The sequence below is a fragment of the Nipponia nippon genome, unplaced genomic scaffold (assembly GCF_047370975.1).
Source record: "Nipponia nippon isolate SJK-2023a ecotype South Korea unplaced genomic scaffold, ASM4737097v1 scaffold_1, whole genome shotgun sequence".
Lineage (NCBI taxonomy): Eukaryota > Metazoa > Chordata > Aves > Pelecaniformes > Threskiornithidae > Nipponia > Nipponia nippon.
In genome coordinates, this window is record NW_028262290.1 from 63175885 (window position 1) to 63198224 (window position 22340).

At 35.2% G+C, this 22340-nt stretch overlaps 1 protein-coding gene across 5 annotated transcripts in view; it reads right to left on the reverse strand.

The window, feature by feature from the left end:
- Nucleotides 1-22340, reverse strand: part of NETO1 (neuropilin and tolloid like 1) — an 85811-nt gene that overhangs the window by 58057 nt on the left and 5414 nt on the right. For 4 of the 5 annotated variants that reach the window (XR_015704741.1, XM_087757652.1, XM_009471303.2 and 1 more), the window contains exons 3-4: nt 22060-22197; nt 12156-12404 (exon numbers count right to left, since the gene is read on the reverse strand). Coding sequence is in view for 4 of the 5 variants with exons in the window: in XM_087757652.1 (XP_087613778.1) it covers nt 12156-12404; nt 22060-22197 (387 nt within the window). In the remaining variant the exon portion in view is untranslated. The remainder of the gene's footprint in view (nt 1-12155; nt 12405-22059; nt 22198-22340) is intronic. The other variant, XM_087757667.1, reaches the window with a different exon arrangement.

Genomic DNA, 22340 nt, shown 5'->3' on the forward strand with positions numbered 1-22340 from the left:
AACAATTTCTGAAGCAATATTTTTAAAATGTTGATCAAAAGCATTTGCTTACTTATTTTCACATTTTGGCAATGAATTTATTCTTTTCAATGTCATTCTCAATTGTTTGGTAGATCTCATTACCCTAAACATTAAAAAAAAAAATTAATCAAAAGTCCATTTTAGACTGTGTAGTACAGACCAAAATATTTTTTCTCACTGAAGTTAAATTCTCCTTTACAAATCTATTTGAGGAAACACTAACATCAGATGCTCTTTTACCTAGTGAATTACAGACTATGTTGTGATCATGTAAACAATGTGCATTTGACATAATCAAGAAGGGTCTTCAGACCAAGAATAATTTGAGGGCACTGGATCTCTCAATTTCAAAAGATATTTGTGTATTTGAATATTTTTGGTATTTATTATATCATGCATTTTTAGTAAGAAACAGAAAATGTCTGTCTTGAGAATTTCTCTCTAAGGGTAGAAGTAGTTTTGCTGACTGTAATGTTACCTGATTTGATTATGAATGACTAGAATCTTCTTAATGAAAGGTTTCTCAATTAGACTGTATGTCCATACGATTGCAAAGCACTCTTAAATCAGGTTGGATATATCATGGCAGACCAGAATACAAGACTAAACCCAACCTGCCTGACTGTGCATTCAACTTCATTGGTATGAATAGAAGTCTCATTCTTAAACCAGAGAAGAATTTGGTCTGTTTAGCTGAAATCTTTTCTATATTGTATGAAGTTGTAGATAGTGCTTTTATGCATCAGATTATACTAGTTAAATAAACACTGGACTGCAGCAAAAACACTTTGGGAAAAAACTCTAGGAAGACAAGAGGGGTTAAGGAGTGCTGTAGTCTTCACTCAGTAATTATAAATGCAAGTTTTGAAAGTAGTTTTAAATATTTCCTTAGAGTAATAAAATAAAAATATCACATTTTTATTAATAGAATGTAATTTCTAGCAAACAATCAAGTTTTGGGTTTGGGTTTTTTTTTAGCTAAAGGGGAAAGAAAAGGCAGACAATACAAATATGAAAAATATAACTGAAAGATAATGAAGTGCCAGGTCCACAAAGAAAATGAACTTCTTAAATTTGAATCTTCCTAAATCCAGTTCTTTTGCTTAAACAATTGTTTATCTCAACAGATGTCTCACCACCTAAAAGTCTTTATGCTTGGTCCTAAATGAATTGAGAAAATAAATGAACAGAGAATGTAGGTGCTTTTAAATGTCTGCTGAATTAGATTGCTGAATAAATGAATGAGTAAAGAGTAAATAAACTACTGTTAAACAGTCATAGCTGCCAACACCATACAGCATAGAAGACAGACACCATTTTTTAGAAGATCTGCAGCTGAGCTAGCTCAGGCTCAAGAGATCTGAGTTTCTTCATTATTGGAAGGGCATTCAATAAAGGTTCCTTGGTCCTAACTTCTACTGAGTTCCAAAATCAGCCAGAGTGAGGAGATGACGTTTTGCAGAAAGAGCAAGATACTAAAGATTATCTTGGCTTTCCCTAGGTACCACTTCTTTGTGGAGATTTTTTCTGGGAGCTTAACTTCCAATTTTAGAAAAAAGAATGCACGATAACACAAAAAATTACAGGCCTCTTTTCCTATCAATAAATAGTTCTCCCTTTCAAAAAATTATCCTTAAGTACTGTTCCATTTTTGTTTTAAAAAGCCCATTTGGCAATGGATGCACTACCACAAGTTTAAGTAGTGGGAATGTAGTAAAAATCTATTGGAAACTTTATTTTATGTTTAAGATTTGAAATTCAAGGTGTGGAACCAGTACTCATTGCAAATGGTTGCAGAACTAGTATCACTTCATTTTACAACTTGTAAACCTGATTGACAAAGCAAGTTGGACCAAAAAACTTATCTGAATGAATTCAATTCTAAGCATGGTTGAAGAAAATTATACATTCTTACATACAAAAAATAATTTCATTTCAGATGATTCTGAGGTGATTTTTTAGGGACAAGGATATCTAGAGGAAGAATAGCACAGGAAGACAGACAAATCGCTAATCATGATGTTCTAACTTCAACAAAAACTCAATTTACTGTAACAGAATATGAAAACAAGTGAAAACTGGGAGTTAGTGAATCAGTTGAGCCTACTTAAAGCTATATTAGTGTGATATTGATCAAACAGACAAACACTGAATTGATATATATCTACCACATAACCTGTGTAAAGGTAGAAAACTAGTTTTTAATTCATGAAAAGAGTTGAAGAAATAGTAGTTCAGTTCTCCAAAATAAACTAATGTTTCATATTGACTTAGTTCTATAGATGAAAAGGTAGAGGACAGTATTTAAAGGTAATTACCTTTAAGCAAGTACCCAAGCCTAGAGATTGCCCAGATTTAGGCACATGCTTAAATGTAGGCTTCCTGAAGTTCTTTCCTAAATTGGGACTAGATTTTGTGGCTTGTCAGTGCAGCATTTGAGTATAGTAAGCTTAAGCAACTGTTCTTTAGAATTATCCTTGGGCATATCAGAAAGTAATTTCAGAGATTTTTGATGGATTACAGCATTAAATTATAGTAGCTGTTATTCTTATTTGGCCCAAGGGCCTTAGTGAAATGAACAGGTTTTGCAGAGAAAAAAATAAAGACACCTAGCATTTGGACTTGCCACAATAAAAAACGCGTGCAAATTGAAAATATCTACACCTTGAACAGAAATTGAACAAAAATGACTTACTGGCTTTCCCAAACACAACAAAAGCATTAGTTATGATAGTGGCATTCTGCACGTAAAGATGATTTCAAAGATTTTCAGGAATGAAAATTATATGACTTTTTTTTTATTATTTCAAAGCTAACTAATAAAACACCTACAAGATACAGTGTAAATTACATTATTTGACATTATAGAAACAGACTACAGCAGGCTAGCAAATTCTGAAACTTTAAACAGGGATGTCAGACACTTGTGACATCCTGTATTTGGTGGCTGAACTTTTTGTCAACCTTACCCTGTTGACCGGAAGAATATGCTACTTACGAGATTTTAAAGTAATATCTCTATATAATGTGAATTAATCTTATAAGGAAAAAAAAACCTTTAATCTACTCAGCATTTACAAACATTAAACAACACTTACAATAAGCAGGTGACTTGCATGAACCCGTTATTACCATTATATACCTCTTCATTATAGATTTTCATATTTTAAAGTTTGGATTCTTTTAAGACTGGACTTAAAAAATTCAACTTCTCACTTCCTCAGTTTGTTGCAATCATTTTTAGGATAACTTATCTGCATTAACAGTATACATAACATCACTTAATATTACTGAGATGAGGTTTGTTCATAACTCCTTAGCCTATGTATAAGATAAAGATATATATAGTAAAAAGAGCTTGTCAGTAGCTTGAGGTGAGATAGGTTATAATTGTACAGAGAGAGAGTGAAAGAGAGAAACGGAAAAAACAGATAGGAGTAAGTCTGGGTGTTCAGAGGTTTGATTCAAGCTCTTAATTTTCCACCAGATTTGTGTCTAGCAATACATACGTTGGCTAGAATTAGCCATACAGATGACATCTACCTCTCACAGAAATCTTTGTATGTCTGCTCCTCACAATGAAAGGACTAGGCATGATAGTATTTCTCTATCCCCATGTGGAAAAGACTATGCATGATAGTATTTCTCTACCCCATGAGAGAGGTATAATATTAAAGATTGAAGGCTCTTTGATATCACATAATAAGAGAGAAAGAGAAGACAGATAAAAGGCATAGATACTCTAATGGGCCAGCTAAATGTTTATTTACAAAATAGTTAGGACAAAATTTCTATCAAAGTTGAAGGAGGCACAATCTTGCTTTTGGACCTGAGCACCAAAGCAGCTCAAATGTGATATCTGAGATGAAAGAATTACATAGCCTGCATTTCTGAACAGACAGTAAACAAATCAACATTGGTCATAGCCATCAATATCACAAAAGATATATTAAGGTGACAACATACACCTGCTAGAACTACAAATACACAAAACAATATTCAATAACATTCACCTCAGTACTGGTAAGCAAAAGAGACTCTCTGGATTGACCTCTTTACAAAAAATATGAATACTACCCTCAGAAAATGAACCAATGCTAAACAGTTGACGAATATATACAACAAAGTCTGAGAGGGGATATATTTTGAATTTGACACATTTGCTAATTTACTAACCATTGCATACTGCAAAAATATTCAATTCTAGAAACAGAAACATGACTGACTTTTCCAGAGACTACAGTGTGCAGAATCAGAGCTACTAATTATTGGGAAGAATTCTTTTTATTAGTTACAGAGGACTGGAAACTTTCTAACAGGGGTTTGTGTGCATTTCTTTTAGGAGAATTAGCTAGAAGCACTATTCAAAGAGTAAAAAATCTGTTAAGGAAAGCTAAATATGTCAATAATGATCCTTACTTATTGCTATTAGAATTGAGAAATACTTCGTGAAACAAACAGATGATAAAAAAATCAACAGTCACAGTTAATTGAACCTATGCAAATATCAAATTAAGAAATATGGGTGACTGAAAACAAGTGATATAAACATGTGTTTGTATCTAAAATAAAAGCATCATTTTCTATACAGACAGCTAAAGAATCAGACCACTTGCGACTCTGTGGCTAGAATAAAAAATAGTTTCTCTGCCTAACAGAAGGTCCACAGTCATGCTGATTAGACAAAAGCACTGAGGTGATTGTCAAGATTTATTTGCTATACCCGTAACACCTCAGAAACTTGTAGATACAATACATAAAGATGAAAATTCAACGGATTAAGGAATGGATAAGTAAAGAAAAAGAATTGCTTCAATGTCAGCAGATTCTCTGCAGACATCCACATTGCCAAGGTCACTAAGAGAAACTATTACAGACAACAGTGTTGCCAGGATGAGGCCACAACACAATCAGCCAGAAGTGCATCCCAGAAAGAGCTGTTAGAAAATCTGCCAGATAAGGAAGTCAGACGATCTGGAACAACTTTGAAGAGTATTCAAAAACTCCTTACTCATTACATATGAGGCACGAAGTTTCTCATTTTTTCCATGAAGAAATAGGTGTTAAAATGTTTGAATGAGAACTACCAAGTAAGATACTTAACAACAGGTTTTGGAGGTGCTATTCTGAATATGCATATTAGTCGTAAAAATTCTCATTGTAAACATGTTGTTTCCAAACACTTGTGGAAGATGACAACCCAGACTTTCTGTTCAGTGCAAATTCCATATTATCTTCCCAGCTTTGCCATTTCCAAGTGCTTCACAAATATTATAGATAAATCAAGAATTAATAGCGAAAACAAATGACCAGGGCTCACTGGTTATTTCCACATTTTGCAAGTGTTTAACGCAAAGGGTAGCCACTCTCTATCAGACCTAAGGTTAAGCTAATTCAGTATAGTATTTGCATAAAGCCAAAAGCATATCCTTTGGGGAAAGAGCATAAGAAAAGGACCATATTTAAGGAAAATCCTCTCCTGCCTTTAAGAATTAGTTTTAATTGTTCTGTAACAAGTAATAATATAAACTATTTTGAAAATGCTGACAATGGTGGTGTAAAAATGCAGCTTAATCTAAAAATGTTGATTTTCTAGTGTTATTTTTGCATGCACATCTAAGCTTGCTAAAGGTTCCTCCCAGGTGCTTCCAAAAAGACAGACTTTTTGTCAGAGAAATGTGGTTTCTCTGTAAATAATATTTAGCAATGCAACACCATAATCACCTTTATTGGTGAGATCACCTACATATCAAGAAAGGTATTTCCTGTGGAGGTAGAAAAAAATTATTTGTACCTGTACTGCAGTACAATATCCTAGTAAAACTCGTCTAGAAGTCTGTGTTCAGCTTGTTGTGGAATGGATACAGAGGAGAGATTCTTGGAGAGAGGAGGGGTGGTACTGATGGCAAGGGGAACAAAGAGCCTATGGCATAAAAAGACAGTACAAGGATTTGGCTTGTGTAGACAAGCAAACTGACATCTTTAAAAAGAGATGACTGTAATCTCTAAGCTCTTGATGCAGTTGTATATAGTCCTGGTGAGAAAAGAAGTTTCAAAGCTAAAAAGTAACATTGGTATAAGACAACAAAGACATAAGGTGGCTATGAATAATTTTAGGTAAGAAATCAGAGGAACATTCCTAATAATTTGGATCCTAGAACAGGTCTTCCATAACAGTGGCTGAAGCAGAAAATACCCAAATAAAATTAACTCTGAAAGTCTTTAAAGATCTAGCAATAGAGGGATATGAATTTAAACAGTTATGACATGAGTTGGAAACTTGCTGCGTGCAGTCCCAGTGTGAGAGACAATACTACATGACTTGGAAAGCCCCTTAACTCTGATATTCATACACAGTCAATACAAATGCAACTCTAATGTCCCAAGTTAATGTGGCTCTTGGGTTTTTTCTTTCTTCCAATGTTAGAGTACTTAAAACTATGTCTTGTATTTCTATTGCTTTTGTGTTGACAGCAAAGCTTAACAAGGTAGGAACTTAAGTGTTTAACTTCTTTCAGTTGGTAATACGATACTGCCAGCATGCAGGGATTTCTAAACCAGGAAGTTCTGTAGTTGTCTTTTGGGTATTGTAGAAAGCAAAATAGAAGTATGTGATAACAACAGGTAATATGGGACCTGAGAATCCCATGAGATCTTTTAGATACTCATTTGCTCCACATAAGGAATTATTTTTCACTTGACATTTAAAATAAACATCTTATCCCATTACATTCTCACATTTATGGTACTGAAATACTCTGGTCCTAATCCTACAGCTCCTGTAAGGTAATGGATCCTACATAACAGCACAACACAAATCACATTCCCCTGAAAAGACAATATTTATGTAGCTGATCATGATTTTCAATGTAGCATGCAAATGTATCATCCTAGGTGTTACAGTCAAATTCCTTCTCATTCACAAGACCAGACGCCCTAATACATTGTAAACAGCAATGAAGTGCCTGACTGTTGCACACTTGTATGAACACACTAAAAGTTCATAACTCAAGGAAGCTGCTTATAACAGTTTGAAGTGCTGAGGGCTAGAAATGTCAATAAATAAAACAAATTCACACTTTTTAAAAAAAACATCAAAAGGTTCTGGCTCAAAAGTTTAAATGAAGAGTTATAATGAATAATCTCTCATAATTTCAAACCAACTCTGATCCCAAAGGAAAGAGATTGACTTATTCAAAGTCACATGGCTCTGAGATTGCTTATTGTTTCTCAAAAAACTGAACTGGATTACAAGTTGGTTAAAAGTTGTTGTCACTGCTGATGTTAACTTAAAAACAATCATACCAAGTTCAGAAGAGAACAGGAAATAAACAAATAAATAAAACCAAGTGAGCAAGCTGCCACAAGTATTCAGCTGTCCCAGAGGCCTGGGAAATACCCCTTCCTTAAATACACACGAGGCATGACATGGACATTAGATGGCAAAATGATTTGATGGTATCTTATCTAAGTTATTTAGAACTGTGACTGAATTTAATAAATTCACCTTAAATTTGTCATCAGTCCTAAAACATGGAAATTTCCCAATCAGGAAAAATTTGGATTGTGGTTTGTTTCTTTTTTTCCCCTCAAGATAGATGATGTCATTATTCTATTAGTCTGACATTCTACAGCTACTTGTATCACTGCAACGGGGATGTAAAAGTACCGTTATTCTGATTAGACAGTGTTTTACACTCCACTTTTCAGGACATAGGAGTATAAAGCTTTTTTTCTTTTTCCATTATCAGACAGTTGAACAGAAAACATTACTGACTGACCTCTATATTAATGAGGCTAAATAAAAACACAGATGGCTGCTACTAAGTGAAGGAACTGAAAGTAATGATGTGCTATCTTAAGCCACAGTCCTGCAAAATCTGAAATCTGATTATTCTAGCTGAGTAAGAAAGCTGAAATGAACATATCCTCTCTCTGTCTGAATCTTTGTCTATACTAAAAAATTGACTCATTTTAAAGAATGATTGTTGTAATACTTGACGTAATACTTGATTTTTTTCTACACAAACCAGTGATTCAACACTGTTTTGGAAAATGCTTTTAAGACATAACTTTTTAGGAAAAATGAGGGCAACAGATTGAGTCCAAAGACCTAGAGATGTGAAATGAAATTTCAGGTGTAAGCTTTTCAATGGCCCAAAGAATGACAAAACAAGAGCAAGAAATAATTATCATGTGACTTGTCTCATGTGTCTTTCCCTAGCCAATCATATTTGCATTCAAAATGAACCAGAGCAACCTGAAAATATTGTAGTCTGATATGTTATTTCTTTTAAACATGAGATTTGCAAAAAACCCAACAAAATGTTTATATACATTTATGAAGGTTTCATAGGTTCAGATAGTTCCATTTAGAAATGATCACAGTTAATTAGCATTTAACAATAAAAAATAAAATTAAAATAGTACATAAAGAGTAAATGTTTTGTTTTTCTTATAAACTCTCATGTGTACAAAATGCTTGAAAATTTACTTTATATCCAGACTGCATGTAGTTATTACTAGTATTCAGCTGTAATAATATAAAAGAAAAAGACAACTTCTTCCCTTAACCAGAGTTTTGACATTTAGAATAGTCAATCCTTATACCATACATACAGCGTCATTCAACCACATCTTGCTTAACCCTATAATTTATAAAATCACAAAAATGAAAGCCTAAATTATCCGCTTAATAAGGAACTTTTCTGCAGAATTTTCAGTGGTTTTACCACTTACTGGGTGTGTTTGTGGTGGTTTTGTGTGTAGTTCTGGATTTGTCATTAAAGTTGTTTCTTCTGCTAGGTCTCACCTTTTAGAGTGCTGAAAAGTGCTCTGAAAAAAAAATCTATTAAAATGGAATGGAATTTTTGGCAAGAGAACTATGTTTGTTTCAAGATGCCTGAAACTCCAGCATGTTGAGGGACTGTTGAAACTCCACTGGACTTTTGCATCAGTGCATGGAGTTCTAACTATTTCAATACTAAGGAGTCAAAGAAATTATTAAACAGAAAAGTTCTAGTAATTGCAAAATATTAGTCTATTCCTTAGGATTGTTCTATATAATTTCTTTTTTTCAGGACTTAGTCCAAACTAGTTTTAAAATGCCTCAGGTGACAGGGCTCTTTCCATTTGCACAGACTAATACATCTTCATTGGAACATTTTTCCTGATACTCTAATTGATATTTTTTTCAATTTCATCCATTTAGCTGTTTTTGTACACCCTGGAGACATAGTAAATAATTTCCTTCCCTGCTTCTCCAGGTATGGTTCCAAGAATAATAAATGCTTGCAGCTTCAATTTAGTCAAATTTACTTACTTAATTTTTTTCAATCTGGCCACACACCCACACATTCAACATCACATTTCTTGTCTTTATCAACAAACCACAGCCTCCATCAAGATATCAAATGCAAAAGTGTCATCTGAGGAACACTTCAGGGGTGGGTGGGGACCACACAGGTAGGAAACATCAAAGATTTCTGGTACTAAAGAAATAGCTCTGTTGTGCTTCTCACTGGGTTGGAGAAAGCCTCCTATGCAGGCTGCAGTTAGGCTGTGTGCTGCTTGTGTCCAGTGAGATGGATGCAACAAACTGTATCTCTCCTGAGTGTTCAGCTGCTCTAGACACCAATAGTTTCCAAATGAGTCTTAGCTTTGGATCATTTTCTTGATGTTCTTTAAAGAGAGGTTAGCTGAATTTTTTATTCTGCTCTCTCCTTTGTTCATAATCTAATTTCATAAATTGTCACTACCCAAAATGGATCTAGATGGTTTAGGTGATAATTTCTAGAGGCAATGCCTCTCTATGCTACTCTTTTATACTCTTGAAAGCCATCGCTCTTTTTGATGAGTTGACAGTGACCCCTCCCACTGCACACATTTGGACAACAGATCTCAAAATGTCAAGCCTTATCCATGCCTACATAATAAAGGACTGGTCAAGTAACCATGCTGAATGAGAACTGCTTCCTGTTACTGGTGATCAAGGAGGCAGCAGTGCTGTTTTGCACTTGTCAGATTAATCATATTCTCATTTTGGCCAATCTATGGAGGAAAAAATAAAAAAGAAAAAAAAGAAAAAAACAGAAAGAAACAAGATATAGCTATTCCATCTGAAGTCTGGAATAATTTATGCTGCTATAGCAATTTACCAGCATTGATCTCTGTGTAGAAAGCCACCTTACATCAGTAGAAAAGGAACAAGGATAAAACACAGTCCATGAAATTGTTTTTCACTTGAGAGTTTTTTAGACAGAATAAGCTGCAGATTGTGCTATGAACATCTTTTCAAGCACAATACATAACCCTTTGAAACAAGAAGGACATGAAGTCTAAGGCAAAGAACTTTTGGCGGAGGTGGAGAGGAAAATGGCAAAAGCCCACAGAGCCATGGTAAATGAGAGAAACAAATTTAACGCACTTTTCAGAGACAAGTATGTGTTGATATAGTAAAATTTCATCCATTGTCTTTGCATTTACAATAGATACATATATCTGGCTATCAGGTTATTTGCTATGGAAATTCTGTATTCTGTTGCTGTTTGAACATTCTAAATATGTTTATCCTCTGGGAGACAGTATCTTTGACTTAAAAGAAAATTGAACTATGCTGGGTAATTTTATAACTATTTTCCTTGCATAAGGGAAAGAAAACCACATAGATGAATATTCAAGTAGCCCTGATATCTTCTATGATGCTACTGTAATAATTAAGCAAGCAGAATTTGGGGCCTGTTAATTTTAGCAGATATTCTAAAGAATATTATTCCACTTAATACAACAATTTAGCTGAAACAATAGCGACATAATTGACAAAATTACATAATAATTACAGTGCTTTAGAGCGAGCTATATTAAGGTATGATTCATCACTCAGTACTTAAGAAGGTACAGAACTACGTCAAATCCAGCAGTGCAGTGCAGTATAGTGTAGATGCAGCCAAAAATGAAATTTAAAATCAGCAATCTTTTGTTAATAAGGTGGGGGGGGGAGGAGAATTAATGGAAAGTATGAGTATGAATTTTGTATTACTTTAATGAACTGAATTTAAAAACTGACAAGGAATAACTGTACAATGACAGTTAAGATTTACATCTTTTTTAGAAAAAAACATTTTACTCTTTGAACCTCACACTTCCTCTGGCAATACTTGTAATAGTTTGCTTTACTGAAAAGGAAGAACTATTCTGCTCCTCAGTTGGGAAAATGATTGGTGAAGTGGAAAAGCAATGATGGAATTTTCTGAGAGAATTACATTCTTTTATTAGAATACTTTATTAAAGATAATTTTGAAAGAAAAGCTGCACAGTCAAAAATCAAGCATAAAACACAAAAATTCCCGTGAAATGTTTTGACTGTACTCAGCACTGGTGAGGCCGCACCTCGAGTGCTATGTTCAGTTTTGGGCCCCTCACTACAAGAAGGACATCGAGGTGCTGGAGCGTGTCCAGAGACGGGCAACAAAGCTGGTGAAGGGTCTAGAGAACAAGTCTTATGAGGAGTGGCTGAGGGAATTGGGGTTGTTTAGTCTGGAGAAAAGGAGGCTGTAGTGAGGTGGGGCTCGGTCTCTTCTCCCTAGTAACAAGTGATAGGACGAGAGGAAAAGGCCTCAGTCTGTGTCAGGGGAAGTTTAGTTTGGATATTAGGAAAAAATTCTTTACTGAAAGGGTAGTCAGGCATTGGAACAGGCTGTCCAGGGAAGCAGTTGAGTCTCCATCCCTGGAGGTATTTAAAAGAAGGGTAGACGTGGTGCTCGAGGACATAGTTTAGTGGTGGACTTGGCAGTGCTAGGTTAACAGTTGGACTTGATGATCTTAAAGGTCTTTTCCAACCTTAATGATTCTATGATTCTATTTTCTATAATAGAATTTGATTGAAAACAATTCTTTTAAAAACTGCAGAGGCTGAATATATGCATCTTGTACAAAACTGTATTGAAAATTTCTTCCTTGAATAAGCCTTAGTTGTTATGCAAAAGATATATATGCCTTCTATCATTTTCCTATCTGTTAATACTTTCCTTGATAAAAAACATAGTCGCAGTTAAAGATATTATTCAACAGCACAATTTTACATCATTAGCAAAGTTACTATGCTAAGCTTTTTCTATCAAAAAGTTTGTACTCACCAGGTGTAAAATTATACCGTGCAGAAAACCCGATAGATTCCAGCTCACCGTCAGCAAAAAATTTAATCCATAGGAATCTGCCACTGGATTTTATTATAGGTGGATTTTGCTGTCCACAGAAACGTCCAATGATTGGGGAAAAGCCAAAAGGTCCATCTCGTACTTCAATATGGTCAAATTTACACTCCCAAGAAGGCTCTATGGAATATTTTTCATCAAAGTGTAGTTCAATGCATTGTCTAGGGGCAGCTAGAGATGAAAAGAAAATTAGCTTATTATTTTCTAAACCAAGACCCCTCAAACCTAAAACAAAAATAAAGAAAAACAAATATATCAATTTTGTATGCATCTTAATGCTTTGCATAAAAAGTTATTTGAAAATTAGTACATCTATGTTTTTATAGATTTTATACTATCAGCTTACTTGTCTATTCTTTTCCTTTAAAAAAGTGCTCATGACAGCAGTTCTTAGCAAAACTAAGAGATATCTATGATGTAAAGCAAAATACAGTTTAGGAACAATTGGTTCAAACACAAAATCTTTCTAAGAAACTTATGCTTCTGGAAATTCAGTGTTTTCTTATATTTGGGAGGAGTAATGTTAATCAGAATACTTTTTTACCTAATGCTCACAAAGATTAAGAAAAAACTGATCAGAACTGCACTATAGTAAGGACAAATTCTGTTCCTATATGTATTGCAATGACAAGCTTGAGTGTAATTGCTTATACTCAGAATTACTTATCATCTCATTTGAAACATAAGGACGAGTGTAGTGAATTCTCACTTAAGAAACTAGATAAGGATGAAGCAAAATTAATGTCTAACTAAAGAGCAAACAATATTCTACTGAAAACCTTGAAGAAAATCTATAGTTGTCACTTAATTAGACACAAAAAACATTTTTATTCACAGATACTTAGGCTAGTAGCAGTAAGAATGATCTCTAAAACAAATATTCCCTGGCATCTCCTGTATAAAGCAAAATAGTTACTGGTTGAACTATAGTATTTTCTTAAATGGAGAAAAAAAAAATCATGGTTTTGTCTACAAATTTTAACAGATGCAGCATCCCTGGGGTGCAGTGTTCCTATGCTTAATCCTGTCCATAACAAAAAATGTATGCATTCAGTGTCTAGATCATGGTTCTATGTAGCCGTTTGCTGTCAAAGCCTTCTGCTAAGACAAGGGCTTGTTGTGTCACTGCCTGCTGTGCCTCTCATGGGATCATGTCCTATACTTTACGCATATTAGAAGAGGTTGAAATTTCTATGAGCTTTGCCTGAGTTACCGTTCTTTTCACATGAAAACATGCAAGATCAAAGTCCCAGACGAGTGCATAAACTTAACATGGAAAGTGTTGCCACTCCAGCGGTCAGTATCCTTCCATTTCTTTCCTCAGGAATAATAGGAAAACTACCAGTGTGACCAGAACCTAGATTTTGTATGTATTTTGAAATGTTTTGAAGAAGCTTTTGGGATGACCTCATTACTCACATAAGAGGGAGACTATTTAAAATGAACTAAAAAAGAAGACATTAGGTAAATCTTATAATCTTTACATAAGAGCACACACTAAGATCCCATTTACAGCTATTTCATGTAAATAAATAGTCTCATTTTATAAGAAGCATTGAGAAAGTAAGTTAATAAAACACGTTATTTGAGAAGATTATTTTAATAGCTTTACTTTCAATATTAATGTCATTGGGTGATTGATATTTTTTGAAATATTTAATTTAACATAAGAAAGAAACCTTATCTACTGTTCTCAATTTGAAGAAATTCACATTTAGAGAAGTACTTACTATTGGCTTGTTGTTATTTATACCAGTTTACAGGAAATTTGTGATCTTTGTGCCCATACAAATTCAATAGCAAAATCAAAACCTAAAACTTTATATATAATTGCACCAAATTCACAGTCCATGGAAATGAAACTACTTTGAAAATATAAAAAAAAACTTACAAAATTAAAATCAGATAATAAAGCTTGTTAAAGAAGATCTTATTAATGCTACCCTTGGTGAGGTTCGAAGACCAAAGCAAATCTTTTAGATTACAGCAAAAGACTGAATAACTGGAAGACATCATAGATTAATTTTATTCAGATGTTTCTACCTTTGATTTCACATATTTATAACAAATATTGATTTAAACTTAACTAAGCAATACTAAGGGAGAAGAGAGCAATCAGCACTTTTCAGTCTGGGATCATATTTTGTATGCGCTTATTCCATTTAAGATTTGTTGAGAACTACTCATCATTCACCTAGGGACTGCAGAGTCAGGTATCAGAAATGCCATCCTGCCAATGCTTTAGATAATCTTAAGAATGCTCATTAAGGCTTGAAAATCTTATATACTCACTATTCAAATATTATGCTGTTAACCTACCTGAAGCTTTATTGTAATGTTGCAAACTAGATATGAAGATGAATTCTGCTAGTATTGTTAGTGTCAGACAGCATCATACCACAGTGTATGGCTGCTCTGCTTTCCACAGCAACAAAGAGATACCTGCTTCAAAAATGGCTTACGCCCTTAATATAACATATTTGCCCTTCATACACTTCCTGTGTTAGGCCTTTAGTACTCTATTTCATACCAAGAGGAGGCTTACAAGTGCTGGCCCATAGTTAAACCCTTAAGAGATCTCCTCTGAATCCAAGACTCATGTAACTTGATAAAAATGGGCATGAAGCCCTGTCTGAGTTATAGCTCAGTCATTTGATATGATTTTTGGTGTTGAAAAGGAGCCCTAAAGCCAATTATAGCTTCAGTATAATACAAAAGGAGTCTTTGCGGGTAAAAGAGATTCAGGCCTACAGAGTTATGCATGAGATCTATTGGCTCAGTGAAAGCATGGCCTGAGAAAAAACTGCACAATTTCCACAACTTCCCTGTAGCTCTCTGAATCTCACATTGCAAACTAGTTTTATGATCAGAATACTGTTATAGTTTACTCTTCTCTGCTTTTATTTTTTTTTCAACAAAGTCAAGATGAGGCTTTTCCTAGTGAAGCTCAATTCTTGCTAAAGGATCAGAGAGAATCACATCAGCTCAAGGAGCACTCAAGAAAGAGTTTCTACTTTCCCCCAAAGCTCCCATATGTAGAGGCTGCTGCACTTTAAGAATGGAGCATTGACTATTTATTAGCACCATTTCTCCACTGCTAAATAAAACAAGGCTGGGGAATGAGTTTGAGGGCTGGACCACTGACCATTCACACTCCTTAAATGTTAAAATCACCTCCTGGCACCATTTTGGCTATGCCAATCAGAACTGCCAAACCCTGTTCTTAGGTATGATGTGGTGGTTCGCATCATTCACAGCAAGCAGTTTGTACCTGTACTCTTAACTGGGAAGGTGAAAGGAGTTAATCTGTACATGTGTGATTGTGCCTATCAGCCTTAAGGTCAGTGAATATTTCCTGACCTCTTTTAGGTCTTAGTATAGGTACTGCCTGTGTCCCAGCCTGCTCTGCAACCTAGTCCAAACAGGACAAGGTCCTTTCTCCTAACTCTCCTGAGGAACACAACATTTTGTGTTTCTGTAACTGTGAGGACTGTGGTGATCACAAGCAATTGGGCAAAGGGGTGATATACAAGCATCAATGCACATTTTCGTCATGTCCTTTTAAATGCATCTCTATGTTTCATCTTGTACGATATTTAGAGTTGAAGGTTAAATGTTTTGTTTGCAATAATCTACCTAAGAAAAAAAGTTATTCAAATATTCCTGGAAATGACCATAAGGGATGAAAGCACACAATTCAAACTCCCAACTTTAACTTCCTTTTAGCAAAAAAGGTATCGTTTCAGACTTATACTCCGGCTTTAGCAAAGGGTTTCTTTGCCAAACGCAAGCTAAAATAAGCAGGTGTTCTATAAATACACATCTTGTGCTGTGGCTTTTGCAACAAAGTGTGTGCAAATGTGATCACAGTAAAACTTACAGAAATACAATGAGAACAAATCCAGAATAATGACTAACAATAATGTATGTATAGATGTATGTATAGCTGCAGAAAAAAATAAAACAAAACAAACGAACAAAAAGCCCGGAATATGCAATTCTTCCAGACTGGATTGGAATCTGACCATCTAATCAGAAAAGGAGGGATGGAGTGGTCATTTCTGGTACCCTTATTCACACATAAAGCCCATTCACATCCTCAGAACTTTTTCTGTGGCTACAATGTCAGGAAAAGTTGTTGTCAAGTCCAAATGAAATAAGCTGTCTCATAAAATGATTATACTTCAAAACTTAAAAATCTTCCATATTTAGCTTCCAATTATCTTTCTTCAGAAATGTTTAATACCATGGAAAGACTACTTAATGCCTGCATGTCTTGTCATATTTTTCATCTAATTATCTTACACAGTGCTGTCTTGAGATTTTATGTTCAATAAAAAAAAGACGTTGGGTTCCAACTTGTGGTAGAACAGTTGCAGCAAAACCACACAATTAAGGTTTTAATTCTGACCAGCTTCTAATTCTGTGTAACTGACAGCCAAAGTTAAGCAAAAAATCTCTTTCAATTTATCAGACTGCATGGAAATGAGACATTGAACACCTACCCCCATCTATCTGAGCTGCTACAGTGCTAATAGTTTTCAATAATCCTTGGTCTTTCTGGTTGTCCAGCTATTACTGATAAGAAAGCCACCTATATCCTCCTTTTAAAAGAAGATTCTTTCCTTGTTTTGATGAAAACTCTTTGAACACAAAAATTACCGTGAAATACAAAAGGACTTTGAGCAGAAATCTTTCATACAGTAATAGGTGACCATTTTCTAACACCAGTAAAAGACCTAGGATTAAAGAGTTTAATGGTCTTTAATGAAAAGATGAAGACCTTCAAGAGAGCTAACTCTAAATTTCCACAAACACATAAAGTGGGTGATTCACTTCATATCTCTGTAAAGCAATTCTAGTCCATACCTATATATATATATAAACAGGCATTTGATTATTAAGAACTGAAGAATGGATAAAATCTTTCAAGTATTTCACTTACAGGATTTCCAAACCAATTCTTAAGACATATTGTGTGAAGTATGATTATTCCACTCCCCAAATATTTGTAACACAAACAAAAGCCTTTGCTCCTACAAAATCTGTGCAAATTTCCTTTTGGAGCACACATGCCAAATTTTTTGCAGTCTGGCAAAGGCTAATGCTGCCACTGCTGCGGTTGTTCCGGGCAGCTGTGAATTTTGCCAGGTTAGAGTCATGAATATGCAAAACAAGGGTGAAATTGGACCCAAAAGGGAATTTTATGTGTACACTCAGCTATTTCCTACATTTTCTATATGCTCAACAAGACTGAGAGAAAAAAAAAAGAAAAAATTCTCAAGCATTTTGAAAGGCAGATGGGATTCACCAGAAACTCCTCTATAGCATAATTTTCGTACTGAGTCCATGACTTCTGGATGACCTAAAGGATTTCTTTTAGAAAGGCGTCCAGTCTGGACTTTAAAATTCCTAGTTGTTCCAATAGTTAATTATCATTACTACTAAAATAGAAGAAAAAAAAAAAAAAAAAAAAAGGAAAAGAAAAAGAAACTTCTAGCTGTTTGATCTGCTTATGCCTTTGACTGCTAGGATAGAAGCCTCTGCAGTCAGAAATCCTCTTCTCTTTTAGAAATTCACAGTCTATGATCATGGCAATTTTTGCCAGCTCCTTTACTTCACCAAAGTAATTTTGAAATGATAAAAGGCTTGCATACATTTAAGATGAGCTACAATGTGGGGGAAAAAATTGTATCATGAAATGAAATTCAATTTTATTACAACACACTACATGCTGGAGTCCTCACTCAAGTCCACTAAAGTCAGGAATTGTGTTTGAGGAAAGCCATCAGAATTTGCCCTACATTGTGCTTGACAGCAAAAAATGAAGGAGTGAAAACAAGCAGGCAGGAGGGAACCTGCTGATTCATATATGTATTTAAACTCACATCATACAGCTGTCAGTATGGTATATACAGTTCTGGTATGCTGAACTGTCTAAGACATACAAAGGGGCCATAGCAATGTGGGAATGCTATTACAGATCATATCGACAGTCCCCCTAGTTTGGTACTTGGTATTCAACAGCAGCCAGAAGCTATTTGAAGTGTATTGGAATCTCAATAATAAATATAGGAATAAGATGCATATGGAGATGTTTCTGTCTTACTTGGAAACCCATGGATGTTTATGACCTGGATTAGCAAGGATTACCCACTCCACAGATTGTTATCTGACCTCAAAGATATTGCTATTAGTAAAATAATCAAACTTTTTTTTTGCAAACCTTTAACTTCAATATGTTATGCCAATGAGTTCCACAGAATATAAAAGATACGGGGAAAAGTTTTCACTTGCTAGCCTTCTTTATAATTTTCTGCTGTTTTTATATGTTGTAAAAACAATAAATATGGACAAATAATTGACTGTAATTACAAAATGATTTTATTGTCCTTCAGTGTTTCTCCTTTTGCCTTTTTTGAAAACTGACACTTTTTAAAATATCATTGCTCAGACATCTTACTACATCTCTGTTTATTTTTGTGACATTTTTCAGACATGACTATTCCTGATCTTTTTAGAAGATAGAAATAGACACAGGGAGATCAGAGCTGAAAATGTTGTGCAATATGCATGGTCCTCATCAAATTATATACTGAGAGAGCTGCTATCATCATGAGTTTTAAAATACCCAGTTGCAATCTAACTGTTTATTATGGCTGGACAGGAAGCAGAAACTATCTGTGTGTAAGAAATTATGTGCAACTAGTTTTTGCCAGATTGATTTTTCCCATAAAATATAACAAGATGTCTGTTGAGTTCAGATGACTCTTTTTACTATACATTGCTCCAAACTTGTCAACATGGAATTTCATCTTCATCATAGAAGCTGGTTGATGGAATCTTCCTTCCTAAATTGTTCTTAGACATTTCCAATTTGAGCTATTTGGTAACTGGTCACGAGTGGTGCTCTCCAAGGCTCAGTATTGGGGCCGGTTCTGTTCAATATCTTTATCAATGATTTGGATGAGGGGATCGAGTGCACCCTCAGTAAGTTTGCAGACGACACCAAGTTGGGTGGAAGTGTTGATCTGCCCAGAGGTAGGAAGGCCCTGCAGAGGGATCTGGCTGGATCGATGGGCTGAGGCCAATTGTATGAGGTTCAACAAGGCTAAGTGCTGGGTCCTGCACTTGGGTCACAACAACCCCATGCAACGCTACTGCCTTGGGGAGGAGTGGCTGTAGAGCTGCCTGGTGGAAAAGGACCTGGGGGTGTTGGTTGACAGCCACCTGAACATGAGCTGGCAGTGTGCCCAGGTGGCCAAGAGGGCCAATGGCATCCTGGCTTGTATCAGGAATAGTGTGGCCAGCAGGACCAGGGAGGTGATAGTGCACCTGCACTCGGCACTGGTGAGGCCACACTTCGAGTACTGTGTTCAGTTTTGGGCCCCTCACTACAAGGAGGACATTGAGGTGCTGGACCGTGTCCAAAGAAGGGCAACGAAGCTGGTGAAGGGTCTGGAGCACAAGTCTTAGAATCATAGAATCATAGAATCCTTAAGGTTGGAAAAGACCCTTAAGATCATCGAGCCCAACCGTTAACCTATCACTGCCAAGTCTTATGATTAGCGGCTGAGAGAGCTGGGGTTGTTTAGCCTGGAGAAAAGGAGGCTGAGGGGAGACCTTATTGCTCTCTACAAGTACCTGAAAGAAGGTTGTAGTGAGGTGGAGGCTGGTCTCTTCTCCCAAGTAACAAGTGATTGGACAAGAGGAAATGGGCTGAAGTTGCTCCAGGGGAGATTTAGATTAGATATTAGGAAAAATTTCTTCATGGAGAGAGTGGTTAGGCATTGGAACAGACTGTCCAGGGAAGTGGCACAATCACAGTCCCTGAAAGTATTCAAAAAACGTGTAGATGTGCTGCTTAGGGACATGGTTTAGAGGTGGACCAGGCAGTTAAGTCAGCAAGTTGGACTCAATGACCTCAGACGTCCTTTCCAACCTTAACAATTTTATGAATCTATGATTCTATGATTCTATTCTAAATCAGGTTATTTCAACAGCGTATTTTGCCACCTTTCACGTTATTAACTATCTTTTTATAAGTGCTTAGTTACTATAATAAAGACAAAGGTCCTTACAGTAAAGAGCTTTCAGGCACCTTTTTACTAAGAGGAGGAACACCTTATGGCCTGAGATACTGGACTAGGGTTTACAAAAATGCTCATATTTTATTTTTTTCCCACATCTTTTCTCTTTAATGATAAAACACATCTCTGTGTTTCAGATCCTTGAAGATAAAATAGGCTTACTTCTTCCCAGCCTCACAGGAATATTAGAAAGATAATTTGATCAATATACGCAATATATACGCAATAGATGCAAACAGACCTGGATCAAGTAACAAAAGTGTAACAAAAAATATAATGCTAGACAGTACATATTGAACCTATATATTTATCTTTTGTTATTGTTTTTTTAAGTCAATTACTAAACTATGAAAGAACTTAAATGTTTACCACACATCTGCTTAAATTTCAGACTCAGGTGGGAAGACTGGACAAGCATAAATTTTCTTTAAAGGGCTTTTTTGACTCCGTGATTTATAATCACCTCTTTACTTCTGACTTCAGTCAGGTTACCTAGCACTAAAGTGGAATTCAGCGATCTCAGTCATTTTGTTATAATTTTTTTTTTTTCCTAAACAATACATACAACATTTACTATCCATCATTTCCCTGGAAGGTTTTTATGAAATATATTTCTTTTTGTAACTCAGTACTAGATTTGGAAAGACAGACTGGTTTCTAAAGGGCCTAGTGGGGGGTTCTAAAGCAGCTAATTCAACTTGCATCAGCTATACACCTTTGGAAATCTCTTTTGATACTACCTGCATCTTTAGTAAAATAAATATTTCTATAATTCCTAGCTCTATCACTTGTAGTTAATAATTCTGTCCAACCAAGCACGGATAGAACAAGCGTCAATGTTGTATTCTGCATGTATTCAGAACTCGTGAATGAATCTTCTTGGTTCCAATGGCTTACCATTCTGTACCTGATTCGTCTTTTCTGCTACTAAGCTCTGACAGTATCTAATCTCTATTACTTTCCACAGATCCATTTTTACAACAAACCCTTCAACGTCTATTGTGCTAAGACTGATGAAAAGAAACTGTATAACTTGCTTGTAACACACCTCTAGCCTTTCTTACATCACCTCCATGCCTGCAACTCTTTAAAAACTGTCTTACAGCTCTTCAGTGTTAATGTTTATTCTTTCCTGGGTTTGTTTTGGTTTTGTTTTTTTTTTCATTTATTTTCATTTCTCATGAACAATTGGATGGAAAATAATTTTTACACTCACTATATGGATATTTTCTGTATGACTTTTTTTACTGTACTTTGCCTAGCTATGCTTGTTATCCCTGATTCAGTTATGATAAGTTTAAAATATCTATATGAAAGTCAAAAGCATTTTCATTTCCTGTGCTCACTTTTTTACTCACTGAAATATTCTTTCTTCTGTTATGTTACAGCATTTTAGGTTCTATTCATTCTCTGAATATCCTGAAATAAATTATACTTTTTTTATTACTAAGTGACTCATGCATACTTACTACCTGAACTAATTTATGAGTGATGTCAGGAAATAAATCAAGTATTTTCCAGTATTTCTTGGTATGATCTACAAAATTTTAAAAATTTTTACAATAAACAAAAGAAAAAGAAAAAGAAAAAGTGCAGAGATAGAGCTTCTCTAAATCTTGTATCTTGAAAAGATTTATCATGATCATATAGGCTTTACCTACTCTTCACATAAAATAAAATACTTTTTTTTATATATACAGTTGATGATAGAATATAAAGATTCTTTGGCTGGTCACCTTCTATAATGTAGACGCACTCTCTGTCAGGAGGATACTTGTTGGGGTAATTGGGAGAAGTGAAGATGCCTCCTTCTGCATATTTTGTCCAAGTTCCACACTGCACTGGTTTCTGTCCTTCGGAAGTAGTTTGCTTTTCTGTGAAATGATCACATCAAGCATTACATAATTAGCTCACAAATTATTATGTCCCTATGACACTTAGAACTCTCTTACAGAATAAAACAGTCCCTTCTGTCAGTGGCCTCAGCTTTTTTCTGCTGACACTAAAAGTATGATCA